Source organism: Crinia signifera, chromosome 5 (genome assembly GCF_055691185.1).
Source record: "Crinia signifera chromosome 5, ASM5569118v1, whole genome shotgun sequence".
In the NCBI taxonomy this organism is placed as follows: Eukaryota; Metazoa; Chordata; class Amphibia; order Anura; family Myobatrachidae; genus Crinia; species Crinia signifera.
In genome coordinates, this window is record NC_139221.1 from 256,736,638 (window position 1) to 256,757,447 (window position 20,810).

Below are 20,810 nucleotides of genomic sequence, written 5' to 3' on the forward strand. Positions count from 1 at the left end.
AATGTATCAGCTTATGCTTTTCCTGGGTTTTTTTGTATTGTTTTATGTGTTTTTTTTAGCGTCTGGCCCTGATTTGGCTAATATATAACACGGATTTTATTTGTCTGTTTTCTTTAACATCACTAACGGCAAATGTGGTTTCAAAATTATTTTTTTGTTCCAGTTTTGTGTTTATGCACAAACTTGTTATACAGAAAGTCCTCTTGGCAAATGAAACAACTTAAATTGCTGTTTGTCACTCACTCTGACATGACTATAGGGCATTTCCTTCTATGGGCACTGTGAGGAGCACCGCTAATGTTCTAGTTTGAGTTAAAAACCGTCGGTGTGCTCTCTTCTAGGTATTCTACTTGCATTGCAGCAAAATGAAACCCCCTAGGGCTTAATGTAATAGGGTGTGAGAATCAGAAAGTGAGAGCTTTTGTGATAATTTTCCCATACTTTTAAAGCAACAATCATTTACATGGCAAAACCAGGTTGATTTTTGCCATGTGATGGATTGCTGCTTTAAAAAAAAAAGGGAAAACTCGCCCAAAATCTCTCACGGTCTGATTCTCACACCCTATTACATATTTGGTCCCTAGTCTGAAAACTGTAGTTATTTTTGTACTCTTCCTTTTCTCCCTAAACACTAAAATTATGTTGTGCTCCGCACAGTGACTATGGGTGGGAAGTCCTTGGGGATCCATATTATACATGGTTAACGGATACAAATTTGAAGCAAACTATTTACATTTATATAAATAAATCTGAAGGACTTTGTGGATGACAGGTTGATTTATAAAGGATACCATAATTGTGTATCTGCAGTATAGCCATTTTCATTTTCTGAATTGACCTACTGTATGTCTCTGTTCTTTCTGTGTCTTAAATTAAGGGGACTATTTAATTCCCAATGAGTGCTCCCAGGACAACCTCCGGTGGCTTTGCGGGGTATGGCTTGCAGCCTGATCTGCCGAAAGCCTATTGGAGGTGTGAGCAGGGATCAGCCTCCTCTAATTGCACTTGGGGAATCTGATGAACAGAATTGTACATATTGTGTTTCTATTAAATATAAAATCTGCTTTAAATGTTTTCCATCTGCTTTTACCTTTGCAGGAATCATCTGCTACATCCAAGCCAAGTGTCCCTGATATCGAGACCTCCCCATCCTCTCCGAAACACCAGTCAACGGTCAGTGAGGCTCTGTGGTTGTGTTGCATGCATTACACACTACACCAGTGATTCACTTTCTTGAATCATGGAACCTTCTAGTATCAGAATTGTATCCACAGCATACCTGAGGCCAAAAGTTTCTTATTGAGAAATTAAGAACAAAATATTATATTGTGTTCATAAGTCATCTTTAGGTTTAATTATATAGGACCAGATTCTCTAAGCTTCAAAAGTGATAAAATGGAGAGTGATAAACAGCCAGCCAATCAGCTCCTGCCTGACATTTTTCAAACACAGTCTGTGACATGGCAGGTAGGAGCTGATTGGCTGGCTGTTTATCACTCTCCATTTTATCACTTTTGAAGCTTAGAGAATCTGGCCCGTGGTGAGGGACAAGGTTTGCTTTTGTTTTGTCCACATATTTTATAATTGACAGCCACAAGCACTGATTTTGTATATTACAGTTAACGTAATTTAAATAAGTCCTGGACCTCCAAACCGAGGCACCCCTGCAAGGATCCCGAGGCACCCCTGCAAGGATCCCAAGGCACCCCAGGAAGCCACATCACACAGGGGTAGATGTTTGACTCAGTGATAAGAGAGGAGAAGCGAGCCAAAGGAGAAGTGGCCCATGGCAACCAATCAGCTGCTCTGTATAATGTTTTATATTATGCAAATTATAGATTTTACTTTAGTGCTGATTGGTTGCCATGGACCACTCCTCCACTACCTCACTTATCCTCCCTTATCACTGTTTCATACATCTACCCCACAGTTTTGGAACCACTGCCCTACACATATCCTATTAATCAGTCATTGGCAAATATGTTAATGGTGTACTGCACATGAATCATGTTTTGAGGCTAGCCGAAAGCAGAATGAATGCAAAAGGAACCAGGACAGAAACACTACTTTAGTTAATTGTCAGGGCATTATGAGGTTCAGATGTAAAAACATAATAATAAAATAAATAAAAACATTTTGGTATGTCGCGTAAGGAGTTGTATATTGCTGTTCCTTGAATGATGGACTAGCTGTGAGTAATAAGGAATTCTTTAGTTTGAGATGCCTAATGACTCTTGCCATTTCTTGAAGATCCTTATGACATTCTATTCGCATCAAAATCCTTAATACACAAATTGCCCTGTTAGTACAAATTATAGCCATTAAAAAAAATGTGTAAGGTGCCAGAAGGGAAATCAAACAATACAGCAATACAAATATCATAATTTGCAGGTTTCACAAATCTGCAGAGATCATAGGAGATTGTGTTCTGCTTCCAGGAGCCTACATTGTAGATGGGATGCGGGTGAACACTAGAAGGGAGAGGGGAGCAAAGTTAAGGATTGAGGCATCTGGCGGTTTAGGACAAGGAACGGTACGCTTTAAGAGATGAGTTTTGAGGACCCATTCCAAGGCTGTGAAATTGGAAGAAGGTCTTTTAGAACATGGCTGGTCATTCCAGAGGATTGGAACAGAGCAACAGGAAACCAGGAGCTGGGTGTGCGAGGAGGTGACCATAGAGGAGGAGAAGGCACAGTCATTGGTAGAGTGGAGATGGTGGTGTGTGGGAATGGGGATGGAGACACAGACAGGAGAATAGTGTAATACTTCATTCTGCATGGGACAAACATCGAGTAGAGCTACAGTCAGAGGGCAGCACCTGAGGTGGTTTGGTGAGAGAATAAGGACGCGGGCATCAGAGATTAGGACTAAAAGGGAAAAGTGGGTAGACCAGCGGCACAGTAAGTAGTAAATTTTATAGTAATCAATGCAAGAGTGGAATGCTTTCGGAATGTTCTGAATCAGGATATAGTACACAGGTGGACATGGCAGAAACCACTCTGGTCTGAGACCTTCCTAGAGCTCCCATCTTCCTGTGCTCATCAGCAGCGCTGAACTATATATCTTAGGTCTACTGTTTCTGTAAATGTATTGGGTAAGGCTCTGTGTAAACCCCTTGTTGCGCCATACAAAAGGATAAATAAGCATGGCAACTCCCTACAGAACAACAAAGTTTTTGTGTTCATTACTTAAACCTTTAAGTGTAGGACACTCTACATTTGTGCCATAGTTCCAGGTTACAGTTATGTTAAATTAAATTGTTTGTTTTTGCAGGATCAAGAAAAGTATGGTGTGCTAAATGTGACCAAAATCACAGAAAACGGGAAAAAAGTTAGGCAAGTATTTTTTTTTTAACTCTTCTTTGTATTGCTATGAACCATGGTTTATGTGCGTGGTCAGCCCAGCACTGTTACCCAGCAGCCTTTGGACTCAGTAGTGTCTAAGGCACTGGCCGAGATATTATTCGAAGACAAAAACAGGCCATCCTGCTGCAATTCCTAGTCTGTCCGATCGCCTGCTAGTGACCAGGGCACAAATGGAGAGCTGAATACAAGCATAACTGATAATCTGGTAACCTTGGTCTGACCACATATGCTGTCAGCACTATATATTCCTTTCCCATGCTGCAAATGTCTATGTGACTCATTTTACAAAACACAAAAGGAAAATACACAACATTTTGAATGTATTTGTTCTAGTTGGATGTATCTTTGACGAGCGGCATTTCCTAACCAATGTGTCACAATGAAATGACCTTGATTTTCTTGTTCGGATGCTTTGATTGGTTGGTTATCAGCATAGAGATTACATTAATTGGCCTCTTTTTATTTTAGGAAGAACTGGACATCATCGTGGGCTGTCCTACAAAGCTCTTCCATTTTGTTTCAAAGCACTGGAGCTAGCTGGGTAATGGAATCATATTTCATATCCTTTTCTTCTGGTGCTTATTGATTGTAGGAAAGAAAATAACTACCAGTATTTCATTATTGAGAGACCAGTGCATGCCAAATTATCATTTCATTCAATTTCCGCTTTGTAAATGAATCAGTTCTCCTAATTCAGGACCATCTTTAGTTACTGCTTCAAGGACATTCTGATTTATCACTTTCTATTGTTTGTAGTTTTCTCCTTAACCCCTCTGACCAATTGTCCCCGTCCCTAGCACTGGTAACTTGAGACAGACGGCAAGACCTTTATTTGCCAATTTTTGTCTTAGTTTTCACATTGTTGGCAGGGGTATGGGTCATAGAACGTAGGTCGACATGAATAATCATCGACACGAGTTTTCATGGGTTTTTTGTCTGTCGACTTAAGTCGACATGGACAAGGTATAAGTGTACGACGTCCCCTCGCATGGCTTGCTTTGCTCACTCGCCATGCTTGTGCCTGGCACACTATTATAGTCTCACTCTATGCCCACTTGGATAGTAAAGTATGAGAAACCACCTTTAAAAAAAAAACATTAAAACTAATCACAACCTTTTCTATGTCGACCTAATGCTTGTGTCAACCTTATGCACATCCACCCATTCTATGTGTCAACCTAATGACTGTCTGCCTGTAGTGGTTGGCCTAATGCTTGTGGACCTGGTGACCACATTCTGTTGGCAGGGATTTAATCCATTACAGTGGCCATTATCAGACACACAGGATCTGACACACAGGCCTTGGCTAAGGTGACCAGCATGCAGAACTGCAGTTAATGCAAACTCCACAAGACTTCAGTGCAATGATACTGTAAGTGCTGCTCAGACATGGAAAGCCAATGAATGCAGTCCACACCTGATCTTACTTACCTAAGTGCAGAATACCTGCATTTCTGTGTTGCACACCGAGCGGTCAACATCATCTTTATAAGTTCCAGTCCTGTGTTTTTCAGCTATTTACAGTATGTGTATGTGGTGTCCTTGCTTGTGAAGCAGTGACCTGAATTTACCATTGCAAGTGCTTATCTGGAAAAATGTTGATCATCTATTCACTACTGAGAATACAATTTCCTCTAAGATTCAACAACTTTATTGTCACGTGTCCTGAAGTTGCCACGCACTTATTACATGCTTTGGGGTGTGAGAGTCCGATAGTGAGAAATAAAATGAACAATTGAATACATCAATGTCCAATGCTTGGACAGGACATACAGTAATCTTCCATCCACTTCACACCTCCCATCCCAGCAGGCTGAATATGTAGGTCAGGCTCTGTTCACCGGCGCTTACATCTGTCTCCTCCTTGTTGCTATACACTGCTTACTGCAGTTACAGCCAGATAACCCGAGAAACCCCCAGCTCTTGGCATCAATCGGAAAGTGACAGCCAACCTTTCTGTAAATACAACCATAAAACATATTGTGTAATTTATGAACTGTGTAAAGATTTAACTGAGCTGGTAATTTGAGGACAGATTTGTCAGTATTATCCTCGTATGTGGTCGGTGAAGGTAGGTAATTAACACAATAATTCCAGCTGTATTATATAGGATCAGTGAGCTGTTTCTTTTTCATTTATGCAGGTCTTTCTAATTATGAGCTTTGTTCATCGTAACTTGCATGAACATAGGAGTTATTATAACTAAACTACATGGTGACTCCTATTTTTTTCTAGAAGTTTGGGAGTAACCAGTCCAAACCAGAGTTCACCGTTGATCTTAGAGGAGCCTCTGTGGAATGGGCTGCGAAGGACAAATCCAGCAAGAAGAATGTTATAGAGGTAACACTTAAGCCCTGTACACACAGGGGCGACGTGCTTAAGCACAATCACTGTACATTCGCGATGTGTGCTGAGCGATCTGTGCAGAGCAGGGCTTTGCTTATATTTTAAAGGCAAAGCCCCACGATTTAGCATGAAAGACAGAGCGGTCTTTACCTAAGGGTGATGGTGACGCGAAGGACCACACCCGCCATCTCCCGGTGCCATACACGCGGAGCGATCAGTGCTCCATTTCTAAGTGATCTAGTCACCCACGGGGTGAAAAGCCCTTAAAGGTCTTCATGTGCAGTTTTGATGTAGAGAAAAGAAAAAGTATATAAATTAAATTTTCACTATCTTTTGATAATGGATTATGGGGGTTATTAAGAATCTCAAAAGCAAAATCTTTTTCTAATGGGCAAAACAATGCTGAAAATGCATGTGCAGATTGTGCAGAGCGAGGTAGAGTTGGGCGAGTCATTTTGTTTCTGTGCAGTGTAAGTACTGGCTGCTTAATTTTTACACTGCAGTTTAGATTTCAGATTCAACCCCCCCCCCCCACACACACACACACACACACACATACACACACAAATCGAACATGTTGCATCTGCCCCACTTGCAGTGCAGCATGGTTTTGCCTATTAGAGAAAGATTTTTGCGTTTGAGATCCTTACTGAATAACGCCCTTTGTCAGGAATATTTTATATTCTGGTAGTGCTTCTAAAATAATCATTAACATTTCATAGGAGGCCTAATTATTGAAAATAGATTGTGTATATGCCAATTCTAAAATACTTATCTAAAACCAGTATAATTTTTTTTGTGAATAATAACTTTTATCTTTCTACAGCTAAAAATCCCATCCGGAACGGAACTTCTAATACAATGTGAAAATGATAGTATGATCAAAGAATGGTACTCGGCGCTATGCAACACTATCGGCATTCCGGTATGATACCCTTCTAGCATTGTGTGTTTTGTTTCTGTGTGTGTGTGTGTATGTATGTATGTATGTATGTGTATATATATGTATATGTGTGTGTGTATATATATATGTGTGTGTGTGTGTGTGTGTATGTATATATATATATATATATATATATATATATATATATATATATATATATATATATATATATATATATATATATATATATATATATATATATATATATATATATATATATATATATATGAAAACAGGCGCCTGATAGTGCTGTTTTATGTTAATACACTAATATAATAATGCATAAATATGCTATGTGTACCAAATTTGGCTAATGTAGACACGCAACTTTCTTTAAGGGTCTGTGGGGACAAGTCTCCCACATGTGAACTCCTTATCCTAAGCAAAGCACAAGGAATTATTAAATTATTACATATATAAAAAATATATATATTTGTATGCAAGTATAAAAAATTGCAGAAAAAAAACGAGAGGGGGGGGGGTGGTTAACAAGTGAAAAATGGGAAACAACTAAAAAATTAAAAGATAAAATGCATAAGGCGATAGAAATTATTTTTTGCAGGGTATAATCTGACCCACGGAGAGTTTTTTTGGTCCCGAGAAAAGGAAATGTACTTAGCTTGAAATGTTGTTTAGTCCTTCCCAAATAGGGGTAAAAAGCAGCAAAAGAGAGGGAGTACTAGTCCAAATGCTACATAGGATTGTAGAGGGTTCTGACACGTTTCATCCAATGTGGACTTCTTCAAGGGGAGCTTTAGGCGGGTGTGTAAAAATAAATACATATTTATTTTTAGATATCTATGTCCATGGAAGGGTAGCACTCCCGAATGGCAAATACTCTGGGTGCATTCCTGGGTACTCTAGGCAGTGTCTATATGCAGCATACACTCTCCCCGACCTTGCAAAGCTTCAAACAGGCACTGAAAACTCACCTATTCATCAAAGCGTACCCTTCCACTGCATAAACTAGCTGGTTCTCCGTCCCCTTGCCTGTTTACATCCTGCTATCTAACCACCACCCACTTGCTTGCACCTCTTGTAATGTGTCTGTCTCCCCTTCCTACTAGATTGTAAGATTGTCCAAGCAGGGCCCTCTTCCCTCCTGTTGTCAAAGCCCACTTCTCTTCACATTTCACTCACAGCTCTCCTATACTCCAACACTCAGTGACCATCTTTGTCCGCATACTCATCTCCATCATTGGCCTCTAGTTGTATGTTGATTGAGTCCTCACTACTTATATTCAAGCTGTAATGTGTATTGAACTGTGGCACTCTTTTTTTGTACTGTATTTTTGTTATTTATTCTATGTTATGCCAAGTTTTGTCTCCCTGTACTGTTCCTTTGTACGGCGCTGCAAAACACTTGTGGCGCCTTTTATAAATAAAATTATAATAATAATACTTGTAGAAGGCCGCTCTCCCAAAAATAAACAGTCACGCAGGATGTATGTTCAACATTTTGGGGTTTTATTTACACTCCGTCATCAGGATACATTACAGTGCAAAACAGACAAATAGGGCTGCTCACCGGTGCAAATTGGTGCCAATCAACCCAACGACTCCCGTGGCACTGGCTTGTGACATCATCAGATTGCCGTGGAAAATGAGGACGCTAAACGCAGACCGGTCCTGCCTCCATCTGGTAGCTCACTGACACGTCCAGTACCGGCATCTGACGGAGATTATGTTAACCATGGACACCGATATACACATACTATATACAAAATTAACCATGGTGCATAGTACAAAACAATAAGAAATACATATAAAAAGCTAAGAAACGCTGCAATCCAATATAGAGTACAAGAAGCGGCTCATGTATTTAAGAAACTGTGGAGAATGTAGATAATATAGAGACACTCCTGGTTATCAGAGCCGATGGCACTGGTACGTAGCACTATGTGCTTAGGGAGTAATCATATGGGATTATTACTTTGTGCACGCTTGCTTAGCTGAACTTTGAGTGTAAATTGCGCACCTTCTATTTTAGATTGTTTTGTTCTCTACAGGAGAACTAAATCTTCCACAACCCCCTGGCACCTCCCAGTGTATCTTTTTTTTTTTCTTTTATCAAACTGCAGAGTTTTAATTGCAGAAAAAACCTAGCAACCACTTTTTTTAAAATTGGATCCCTGGGAAACCAGAGTGGGCATACTCACTGTTGTCCAAAATTGGGCTTGTGAGGTTTTTAACTTGGCTAAACCCTGCTCCAAATTGAATCACTGCCAGAGTTTTTAGGTGAAGATAGGGTTATTGAGCAGTACAAGGACAGTAGGGAAAATAGGCCTATGTATAAATGGGGTTTGATTTCCATTCTACTTGTAAAATATATTTTTGATTTATGTTCTTGCTGAAAGTAATATTTCTATTTCTGTGTAGATTGCGGAGGCTGATGAGGGCAGTGACGACAATGTGCCGGACTCCCCAGTAGAAAAACAAGGGAAAGATAAACATGACAAAGAGAAGGACCATGATTCCAAAAAGAGTCGTTGTAAGTTTTCAATTGCTTGTTGAGTATACTTATACGGGGCATTTTGGTCCATAAAAATCTTATACTAAGATCAACCTTTTTATTGCCAATCATATATAACAGCAATTTTGGGGTAACTACGGAATGACATCAGTTTTGCTCGATTGACTCTAATTTTTGAGATACATACACGAGAAACAATAAAACACACAAACCATTCAATTTACAGTGACCAATCACTTATATACAGAGGGAGAACATTCTAAAATAGTCCTGTCTCACCTTCTAGAATGTTCCGATAGCTTCCCATGTGCATGCATTATTTCTAAGTGGTCTATAAACTAAAAACCTTGTAGAATGAGAAAGTTGAAAGAGATCAAGTAGGATTAGTTGGTTGGTAGTTTGTCTCCATCCACTTGATCTTTCTCTCTAAGGGCCAGATGTATCAAGCTTCAAAAAGTGATAAAATGGAGAGTGATAAACAGCCCCTTACTGCCATGTTAAAGGCTAGGTTTGAAAAAATGACAGGTAGGAGCTGGTTGTTTATAATTTTTTAAGCATGATACATGAGGCCCTCAAGCTTAGTACATATACCCCTAAGCTCTCGATCGACTTATGCTGCTTTCAGAACGCAAAACTGGCTTTGACCAGGTATTTTAAAATGTTTCTAAAAACGGGTCTGCCAGCTAAAACCCCTTTCACACCGCATATCTTTAAATGGTATTTCAATGCAGGTTTTTGTTCCTTCACAACACTGAACCCGTTTTAACCCATAGAAAACAGTGGATGAAAAAAAACGGGTCTGAAGCGGGTAGGACCCTGCTTTTATTACCGTTTAGAAATACCAGTTCAATAGAATCGGTAAATTCACTCTGCACCTTTCAGACTGCACAAATTACCGTTTTAAAATGGTAAAAAAATTGCAAAATAACGGGTAAAAAGCGCAGTCCGAAAGGGGCATTAGGATATCCTTAAATTCAAGAACTAGAGCCAATTTGAAAAAACTTTCATTTTTAAGTTCCGCAACCTCAATATACCCTAAAACAGTGGTTTCAAACTTATGGCCCTCCAGCAGCTGTGGAGCTACACGTCCCAGCATGCCCTGCTACAGTTTTAGCAATCCATTATAAAAAAATCTGTTAAGTACTGGTCAAGAGTCTTATACATAGATTTTAAAATGTGGCGGCAATGATGATTCCTTGTATTCTGGTTGTGATATATATTATTACTCTTGACTCACACTTTTGGGCAAAGTTCGGCAATATGAATGCTATGTGCCAGGGGTTGTGAGAAAACTCTACCTGGTATATTTATATCCTAATTGTTGCATGTTGGAGTCCTCTCACATCCAGAAGTTGTATTCTGTAAACTATAATCTAGCTGTTTAACCACATTCTCATTCTGTATTTATAGCTATTAAACAAACACCCAGCATCGATAATTCAGAGCAAAAAAAGACCAAAACAAAATTGAAGAAGTTCCTTACCCGGCGTCCGACGATGCAAGCGGTCCGTGAGAAGGGTTATATTAAAGGTAATGTGTGCACCCAAGGCCTCGTTCTAGCTTCTGTTGCAGTTACTAAATATTTGCCATGAACATAGACATATTGTAGCAGGAGCGGGTGAGTTCTTGTTGACTGACTCGTGAATTCTCGAATTATTTCTGCCTGTAAGAAAAATGCCTGAGCTTCATAGTGACCTGAAAGTTAGAGGCGAGATCTTCAGAAGGGTTGAGTGTAGGTACTAACATTATTTGTATGGGTCATGGGGTCGACAAGAGGAAGGTCTAAATGGATTGGGTCGACTACTGAAGGATGACATACATCAAGGTCGACATGTCTGACGGTCAACAAGGTCATTAGGTCGACACAATCATTAGGTCGACGTGCTCTAAAAAAGTGCGCCACGTCCCCTCGCGTGTCTTGCTACGATCGCTAGTTTATTCTCCCACCATGCCCTAGTGGATGGTAGGGCATGAAATACCGCCTGTCGGCACATGTCGGCTTAAAAAAAAAGTGAAAAGCCCCATCTTGACCTTTTGACTGTTGACCTAGCCCATATCGACCTAATGTTTGTATCGACCTAATGACCCTGTGGACCTAACCCCATGTCAACCTTCAGACATGTCAACCTTTAGTGGTCGACCCAATGCAGGCTGACCTTCCCCTTGTCCACCTAGTGACCGTATCACCATTTGAATGCTAGATAGTAAGTGCTGGGTAGTGATATGTGGTTGCAGCAGTCACATAGGTGAAATATGACATGTATGACCGTAATTAACACTTACCTGCCCGGGGGTCTATGGCAATAGGATATGTTGCAGTGTTCTAGTTATTGGCGTTATACAGGAGAAATCCAGACTCTTTCCTTTGCTACATCCTCGCAGCTATTGTATCTCAAGACTGATGCGGCTTCTTGTATTCTGTGGTGTTCTAATGTGTGGGTATAGCAAGCTCCTGTGAGTTATTTGTGGCTCACATCATGGCCTCAGGTGTAAGTCCTACACTGCAGGGAAATTGCAGAAAACAGAGCAACTGCACATTAACGATGTCAGAGACCTCCCAGTTTATGTCAGTAACTATTAATATATAACATACATTAGTAGTTAAGTTACCTGTCAGAAGGCAAGCTAGCTGTGTTGGTGGATGATACCAAGCTTGGATGAAAAAGTGATACCACAGATGTATAAAAATGTAATTTGCTTGATTTAGAGAAGAATAAAGGAATGTACGAAACTGTGATCTTAATTTGTGTGTATAATTTTGTATAACGATGTACTGGGCTCTTCCATAATCACAAACGGGGGATTATTTGTTTCAACCAATCTGTTTTTGTTCAAACTTAACAAGAGGAAGTTTGTGTTCTTATCACGGATGGGATATTTTTTATTATTACCTATTAATATGGAATAGCCCTACTCCAAAATCACAGGTTTATCGAAGGCTGAGAGCCCCCTGGCAAAGTAAGGGACCGCCCCCATATTTGAAAGGGGGAAGGAAGACTTGCCCGCCATAAAAGGGCTTGGAGTTGTGGGGGTATTGCCACACAATACCACCCTAATTCAATTATTGTAGTAGTAGTGCCCATCACACTATAGTAGTGTGACACACGTTATGCACACAGCTCAAAAAGTATGTACCGTAAGCATACTTTTTGAACTAGATCGCATCGCATGCAATGCGATCTAGTCCATAATGCATACAATAATTGTACCATGTATGGGCACCTTTACTGGCACCACTGATTCAAACGCAACATAAACTACAGCTTCTGGCATCAAGGGGTGCTGGGAGCTGAAGTTTATTTTGGGTTACCTCACTGTAGTGCAGTGCACATTGGTTTGAGATGATAAAATGTTCCAAGCAGTGTACAAGACAGTATATGGGAGATTATATTACCACATTATAGGCTATTCTATAGATGTAGGATTTAGTCAAATGTGGATCTTCCTTCACAATGTATAGGTAGAGCTTCCAGGAGATCAAATGACAGAGATTACTTCTAATGCTGTGTACACATGGGGTAATATGATTGCTGGGGATATATTGCTAGCAATATATCCCCAGCAATCATGAAAAGGAGACACTGCTACGGGGCGGAGGGGGAGCGCAGCAGCAGCAGACGCTGCTGCTGTCACTTTGATTGGAGGAGGGAGGGAGCAGCGGCACGGGGCTGGGGAGATCAACGCTGATCTCCCCGGCGCTGACCTCCCGGCACAGCGATCGCCTGGAAAAGCCGCTGGTCGCAGGAGCATGCTCCTGCGACCATTAGGCAGTGCACACGGGAGCGCGCATTTGCACTCCAAATCACTGGCAATATGGTCGCTCAGCGACCATATTCCCAGCGATTTTACATGAAATTGCACCCGTGTGTACTCACCTTAAGTGTAATATACAAATAAGATTTTGTATTCGGTTTTGTGTTTTGAAATCTTTTATTTTAATGCTTTAATGGTATTGTAAATATATGTGTTACATTTTTTGTATTTATTAATGAAGATCATTATTCAAAATTGCCCAAAAAGTTGTTTTGTGTTGGATGACTTCCATTCTTTTGTGATTTTGGTTGCAGACCCCGTGTTTGGCTCCAGTTTGGCCAGTCTTTGTCAGAGAGAGAACACTACAGTGCCAACATTTGTAAAGATGTGCATCGACCATATTGAGGAACATGGTATGGAACATTCACTTTTGGAATAACGCCCCTTTAATTAATTATTAAATCACAAATTACCTTTACATTTGACAATAATAAATCCACGTTGTATAGTATGTTTATAGGGAAAGTTTAAAGTGTAACAAATTATTACCTTTGCATAACCTCAATCCTTTGTAACCTTTATAGGGTTGGACATCGATGGTCTATACAGAGTCAGTGGAAACCTTGCTGTGATACAGAAGCTCAGATTTGCTGTGACACATGGTAAATTTTATACAAGCATTTGTGCTCATTTCCAGATTTATTTCTTTATTTGTTCCTTACATTTAAAATAGTCTTTCAGCTGAATTCATTTAGCCACGAACAATGCAGATCACCATCAGCTGCAACTTTATGGTATACAGTTAGACTTATACTTAACATGAGTGAGACATGAAATTGGAACTTGCAACTGGGAGTTATTTTCTATGTGGCTCAAAGTTATATCAAAATGACCTTGCATACAGGTGCAGCCATGTCGTAGGTGTCATATGCGTGATTTACTGTAAGGCGCATCTGCCGCTACGCTCGTGGGTACTTGTGTATTATCACGGCTCCCACGATTTCCATCTTCTGGGATCTTATACAATTTAAAATTGTATACCATTGTATATAGCATACAATGGCATACGATGAGATGAGATTTTAAATTGTATAAGCACACTAATGGGTGTTTTCAAGGTCAATTGGCCCCCCTATAAGATTTTTAATTGTATAAGCACCGTAATGGGTGCTTACACTGTTAAATGCACCCCCACTATCAACGCCAACCCGAAGCGTGGCGAGCGCAGCGGTACGCGTCCTCCGACCTTTTCATACCCCCACTATCCATGTCGGCGTGGAGTTGATTTTATATAGTGTAGCGAGCCATCGAGCCCGAAGCGTGGCGAGCGCAGCGTAATACTTTACATGTATTACGCGTCCCCTCGCAGGGCTCGCTGCGCTCGCCACGCTTCGGGCTCGGTGGCTCGCTGCGCTCGCCACACTATATAAAATCAACTCCACGCCGACATGGATAGTGGGGGTATGAAAAGGTTAGAGGACGCGTACTGCCGCCACGCTTCGGGTTGGCGTTGATGGTGGGGGTGCATTTAACATTGTAAGCACCCATTAGGGTGCTTATACAATTAAAAATCTTATAGGGGGGCCAATTGACTTTGAAAGCACCCATTAGTGTGCTTATACAATTTAAAATCTCATCTCATTGTATGCCATATACAATGGTATACAATTTTAAATTGTATAAGATCGGGTCCCATCGCAGCACATCTCATCTCATTGCATACCATCTTAAGCCTTATGGTATGCAATGAGATGGGATGAGATGGGAGCCGTGATAATACACAAGTACCCGCTCGTGTGTTGAAGTCACACCTGCGACTCATTGAAAATACATTAACCGACACATCATTTCATGGGTGCAATTTGTTACACCAAACGGGCCCTAGTGGCCATATTGCAGCCACAATGAGCGTGTATACATCTGTAAAGTTTAGTATACCCCAATTCATTAGAGGCTTTAATTGGCTGGGAAATACTTCTTTTAGGTATTGTTTTTCCACTTTTAAAAAGAAAGAAAATAATTTTACCACCAAAATAAGTACAGTCTGTACTACCCTGCCATCATATTGCTCACAATTGTAGAGATTCAGGGGAGTATTCAATGTTTGTATTCTCCATGTGCAGCGAATCCTGTTTAGGATTTGCTGCACATTTGCAGGGTTCAGGAGGGCTGCTGCATTCGCTGCCAGCCCTCCCTGTCACCCTATTCAATGCAGCAGGGGCTCGCTGCCCCTGCTGGCGAATTTTAACCCCTGCGGCGAATGCAGGGAGCCGGGGGACAGAGGCAGGCAGGGAGATGGAAGCCTCCCTGCCTGCCCCATAATTTGAGGGGGAGGGCTCCCGGGGCACAGGCAGCAGATGCTGCCCCCGGGAATACTGGCACGGGACAGGGTTAGGGAGCTGCTCCTCTGGTCCTGCACGTACAAAGCCGGGACCAGAGTGAAGTGAATATATGAATATCTAATGAGCGGCTCCCGGCTCCTGGTCCCCGGCCCCCTGCTGGTGAAAGTGTAAAAAAAATGTTAAAAAAATAAAAATGTAATATATATTAATGTGCACATGGATAAAAATAGCATGCCCCTTCACAGAAAAAAAATCTGATTTTTTGACACCAAAAAAATATATTTTTAAAAAAGATCACCTTCCAGTTCACCTTAAAAAGATGTTGAATGCAAAATGGTGAATCATGGCAAAAATCATGGAGAAAGCAATTTGCCATCCTAGGATTGAATACACTCTCGGCGAATCCCAGTGAAAACCCCATTGAAATACACCAGTGAATTGCAGCGAGCATGAAACGAAGAACTCGCCGGCATTCACTGTTCGCTTTTGGCGAACAGTAAACATTGAATGGGGTGAATCATATTTTCAGTGTAAAAATTCACCCCAAGGAGTGAAAACCGCCCGATTCGCCGAAAATATGGTGAATCGGGAGCATTGAATACTGGCCACAGGGTTATGTTACCTCACACTAATCACCTGCAACAAACATTTTGTAATTGAAAAGCTAGTGTCACGGAATTGTGCAGTATTGTATCTCTTCGCAAAATCTCATTGAATTGGCCTATTGAATGAATGTATACTTTCTGTATATATCATTGCAGAAATAACATTCATACTGTAGCTAGGTGTGTGCAAGAGAATAGGCTTGTTACTAGTCTAAAATCTGGTTATTTAGTCAGCTAGCAGATTATAAGTGGGTATCATTTGTATTTATTAGTGCGTGCAAAAACAACACAAAGTAAATATTTTAAACAATAATTCAATTTAGAATTAAACTTCTGGTTTAAGTGAATTGTTTTTATCATAGGGCATTATTAATGAAAACACCAAACAAGACTAGAAATAGCAGTGAGTGTTATGCTGCAGCGCTAAATATTCATCTGTGTATAGAAAGTTCTATCGGATGAATGCAATAGACGCATCTCTCTCTGGGGTTTTATGTAATTGCTGGAAGTTTATAGATGATGGTAAATCAAGTAACATGCAGTGTCTCCACACTATGGGGGGTATTCAGTTGGGTGGAAATCAATGTAACATGGGAGAAGAAGATTTGGACAGTGTCTATATACTATTAATGCGCAGATGCATATTCGCGATCTTCATTACTTATAAGCCTCTTACAGATATTATGGATGGTTATAAAATCGCTTGCCTTTCCAGTTTGCTGGTTCTTTAATTGCTTAGTAATATGCATTTGTTATCAATGTATTTATCTGTGCTTTTTTCAGATGAGAAACTGGACTTGAATGATGCTAAGTGGGAAGATATACATGTGATCACCGGGGCACTAAAGATGTTCTTCCGAGAACTGCCAGAACCTCTGTTTACATATAACCACTTTGATGATTTTGTGAACGCGATCAGTAAGTAAGATGCTCACTACCCATGATGCTTTATTCACCTTCTGGATGCTGATTGGTGAATCACAGAGCAAGTTCAAAATCCTTATTTCCCTCTCTTCTTAAGCTGGGTACACACTAGGCTGTACATCAGTCGCTCAGCCAGTCCGCCGATCTGTGGATGATCAGTAAGACTAGACAAGCATTTACACGTGCTCGCTCAGTTATGGCATCAGTCACCGGTGGCCAATGCAGCAAGTGTACATGGTGTCTGCAGATATATCGGCCATCAGCTCTGCTGCAGGATGCCGTGTACAGACATATTTGGGGTACGTGGCTGCCAAGGTGCCCAAAATGTTGACAGTTCAAGTGGACAGATGACAGCAGCCAGTGTGTACCCAGCATCAGACTCCTCTTTATCTTCTATCATCTGTTTTCATACAAATGTCCTAGAATCATCTGGATGTGGCCACTAGAGGTCACTGCAGGACTGAGTGTAGGATGTCAACGAACCATTTTTTTCCCCCTTTTTATTCAGAACAAGAGCCCAAGCTTCGTGTTCAAGCCGTCAAAGAGCTAATTAAGCAGTTGCCAAAACCGAACCAAGACACAATGCAGGCGCTCTTCAAGCATCTGAAACAGTGAGTATAAAGTGCTGACTACATTAATAGACTTGACACTAAAATTATTTGATTCTTATTAGTGGCTTTATCGTATTATTAACCTGGAAGCAAAGGATGTCTCATGAACGTGGTTTTATCTCACCATTCTGATGTAATAGAGAAAATAGGGAGGTATTCAATCCCGAATCCGACTGGACGTTCACGACCGTTTGATTTATGGCCGTTTTTGACCCATTCTGACTTGTCACTCAATATTCAATGCTCCTAAATTGTCGGAATCGGCCACACATTCGACAATTAGCGGCTATTTCAGACAATGTTTTCAATGCTGTCGGAAACAGCAGCATTGAATAGGCTACTGCAGCTATTTCCGCCGGCAGAAATAGCGGCACAGATTGAATACCCCCCATAATTTGAAAAGAAACCTAGCCTTTAATTAAACTACAGAGCTTTTGCAAAGCTTCCCCATCCTGCAATGTTTGGCTGCACCCATGTATGACATTAAGATGTTAGATAAATAGTTCTATGGGGTTTGAGCAAGAAGTAGCAGTGCTGCTGCCCGTGCTATATTAGAGTGGCACATTGAAGCCAAACTAACCGCTAATTGAAATGCCACCAAATACTCCAGGACTTGCTCTTTTATGTTACTACATGTACATGGCGTAGATGATGAAATATCTCTGCCTACCTATCACAGGAAAACTATTAGTATATAGACACATTGTGAAGGCAAGTATTTTTGTGCTTTGAGACTTGATTTTAAAAAGTCCATGAAGAAATTGGTTACATCACCGAGACAGGAGGAAAACTTTGTACTAGTTCTAGACCAATCACCCTCCGAGATGTCACCAGTTCTTAGTCGTGTCCTCCTTGGTGAGGTCACCAGTTCTTAGTCGTGTCCTCCTTGGTGTGGTCACAAGTTCTTAGTCGTGTCCTCCTTGGTGAGGTTGCCATTTCTTAGTCGTGTCCTCCTTGGGGAGGCCGCTAGTTCCTAGTCACATTCTCTTTGGGGAGGCTGCTAGTTCCTAGTCACATTTTCCTTGGAGAGGCCACTAGTTCCTATTCCTTTTTCCCTCTGTAGTTACTTTTATGCCTCACGCCTTGGTGATCTAAGTTTTTGTTTGGTGAATTGAGAACCTTTATTCTCTGGAATATTATTTCATAGCATAAAAGGGCTGCCACCAATGAAGGTTGACTGGTCCTTAATATAAAAAAAAAATGATGTTACACTTTTTTTTATTTTTGACCTGTCGACTTTAAATTATTTCATAGCACAAATGTAGGCTTGTAGCAAATAGACCTAACCTTTATTCTGTTTTCTTTTCTCAGTGTTGTGGAAACTGGAGAAAAGAACAGAATGACTTTTCAAAGTTTAGCAATTGTTTTCGGTCCAACTTTGCTAAAACCGGAACAAGAGACTGGTAATATTGCCATTCACACAGTATACCAGAATCAAATCGTGGAGCTCATTCTGCTGGAATATAGTACGATATTTGGCCGCTGATCTCGCTGTTCTTGGAATATTCATCTCATCCTGAAGGACACAAATAATATTCACATTAATGATATTTTTTTTTTTGTTTTTTACTTTTTATTTTTTTTATCGGTTTTGGACCAAACTGCTTGAGTTCATTTTTGCACTTCGGAGAAGACAGCGAGAGCCACTGAAGATTGAACAATTTGACCTACACAACTTTTTTTTTTTTCCACTTGGCAGTGACTTTTCATTCTTGACTCTTTTTCTTGAGTATTGCATTCAGTTGCTTGTTTCCCACACAAGTCTAACACAGACACTGGATTGACTGGAAAATAAAACTACTATTTTCATGCCGCAGATATGAACCTTTAATCACTGTTGCTTGTTCTGAAGTGTTTGAAGCTGATCTTGGTACTTGGTGGTGAAACATTTGAAGTTCATTCTTAGTGAAATTGCATCTCGTATGTGTCTTTTGAAGCTGACAGTGACATTTTGTGTTGTACCAGATATGCAGTAAATAAGTCCACAGCAACTATTGCTAACATTGCCCAGTTCTGCATAGAGGTAATGCATCATTTCTCAAGCTTTATTCACTGGTAAATGTTTGCTTCTGTCATGGCCTTGCAGAACTGCACAATAGTAATAGTGTTATTTTTATTCTGGGCAAACCACTGAAATCCCGCATTGGACTATTTATCAACGTGTTTGACTGACATTTGAGTGTGTGTGTAAAAAGTCAAGTATTCTATTGCATTGCTATCTGTGTCCTAGCCCGAAGCCTGGACATATACCGAGAAGTGATACTGTACGTGATGGCCGTGCTGATTCTGCGGTATTAATAATAATGATACATTGATGTAAATAGAAGCCAGATAGCTGCATACCATTTGGCTCATTGTAAATAATGAAAGCTGTATAGTCTTATTTTCTCTTTTCCCATTTCACACTTTCTAATACAATCCAGGCAGCTCTTTGCTTGATCCTGCGAGACGACAACGCCTGTCGGAACTAACTGTATGCACTTTTAGATGGAAACTATTTTATTTGCAGGTAGACGTTTTAAGCAAAGGTACTGGAAATATTTAAAAGGCTTTGAGCCAGTGGGTTATTTAATATGTACAGTATATTTTAGAGATTAAAAACAAGATGCCACAAAAAAAGTTCTATATTTCATTGTGCCTGTTGGGGCGGGCGGAAGAGCCCAGTTATAAATTGGTAACGCTTTAAAGATCAAAATAATGACCTGTGAATTTGGAGTATTTCTATTACATTTAACAATGTAAACCAATTTGTAAAATAAAAGTGAATCTGGAAGATTTTGTTACAAGAAATGCTGTGTGACTCTCTTATGTTTTGTACATTATTTTGTTTGTGATATAAACAGAGTTTATCTAAAATATTTCCAAAACTAGCTGGGCGGGCTGTTACAGTGTTTGTGGCCATTCACTTATTATCCACCCTAACGTTTGTGTTTACTGAAGACATTTCCTTTGACTTTCTAGCTTCTATGCCTTTTGCCAAGGTTGTTCTGTCAGAGTTTATTTGTTGTTTCATACCTCCCAACATGACCTATTCCAGGAGGGACAAGGTGCTCTGTTTCCAAAATTCAGATAGAGAGGCCCCACTAACTGCCACCCCAAACACCGCAGTCTGGGAATCATGGGCAGGTGAGGCTCCCTTATTTGAATTTTTCACAGTGGTGCAGTCCCATCTCTGCAACAGCCACTGACTGGAAGTCCAGGTGAAGAGCATTTTGTCCCTCCTGGAATGGGTCATGTTGGGAGCGATGTTACCATTGGATTCTTGGTCCTATATATTTTGGCTATATTATATCTAATGACTCAACTCTGTGCGCTATCCAAGGACATACATAAATATATTTGCCTAGTACCGTTCATGTGAGATAGCACTGAGATAGCACAGCTGAGCTCATGAGTTAAAATCCTGGCCAAGGCACTATCTAGAGATTTTAGATTTACTAAGATTTAT

The 20,810-nt window shown here is 40.4% G+C and overlaps 1 protein-coding gene and 1 long non-coding RNA gene across 3 annotated transcripts in view; one reads left to right on the forward strand and one right to left on the reverse strand.

Annotated features, from left to right (window-relative positions):
• The window catches only part of ARHGAP12 (Rho GTPase activating protein 12), a 71,467-nt gene extending 51,315 nt beyond the window's left edge, over positions 1-20,152 (forward strand). For both annotated transcript variants that reach the window (XM_083188873.1, XM_083188874.1), the window contains 12 exons: positions 1,099-1,173; positions 3,274-3,339; positions 3,838-3,906; positions 5,604-5,705; positions 6,538-6,636; positions 9,034-9,145; positions 10,538-10,657; positions 13,195-13,293; positions 13,465-13,542; positions 16,611-16,745; positions 17,260-17,362; positions 18,674-20,152. In XM_083188873.1, the coding sequence (XP_083044999.1) occupies positions 1,099-1,173; positions 3,274-3,339; positions 3,838-3,906; positions 5,604-5,705; positions 6,538-6,636; positions 9,034-9,145; positions 10,538-10,657; positions 13,195-13,293; positions 13,465-13,542; positions 16,611-16,745; positions 17,260-17,362; positions 18,674-18,848 (1,233 nt within the window). In that variant the 3' untranslated portion in view covers positions 18,849-20,152. The remainder of the gene's footprint in view (positions 1-1,098; positions 1,174-3,273; positions 3,340-3,837; positions 3,907-5,603; positions 5,706-6,537; positions 6,637-9,033; positions 9,146-10,537; positions 10,658-13,194; positions 13,294-13,464; positions 13,543-16,610; positions 16,746-17,259; positions 17,363-18,673) is intronic.
• Positions 10,519-20,810, reverse strand: part of LOC146081011 (uncharacterized) — a 38,424-nt gene continuing 28,132 nt past the window's right edge. The window contains exons 3-4 of the long non-coding RNA XR_014475047.1: positions 11,411-11,628; positions 10,519-10,822 (exon numbers count right to left, since the gene is read on the reverse strand). This is a non-coding gene — a long non-coding RNA (uncharacterized LOC146081011). The remainder of the gene's footprint in view (positions 10,823-11,410; positions 11,629-20,810) is intronic.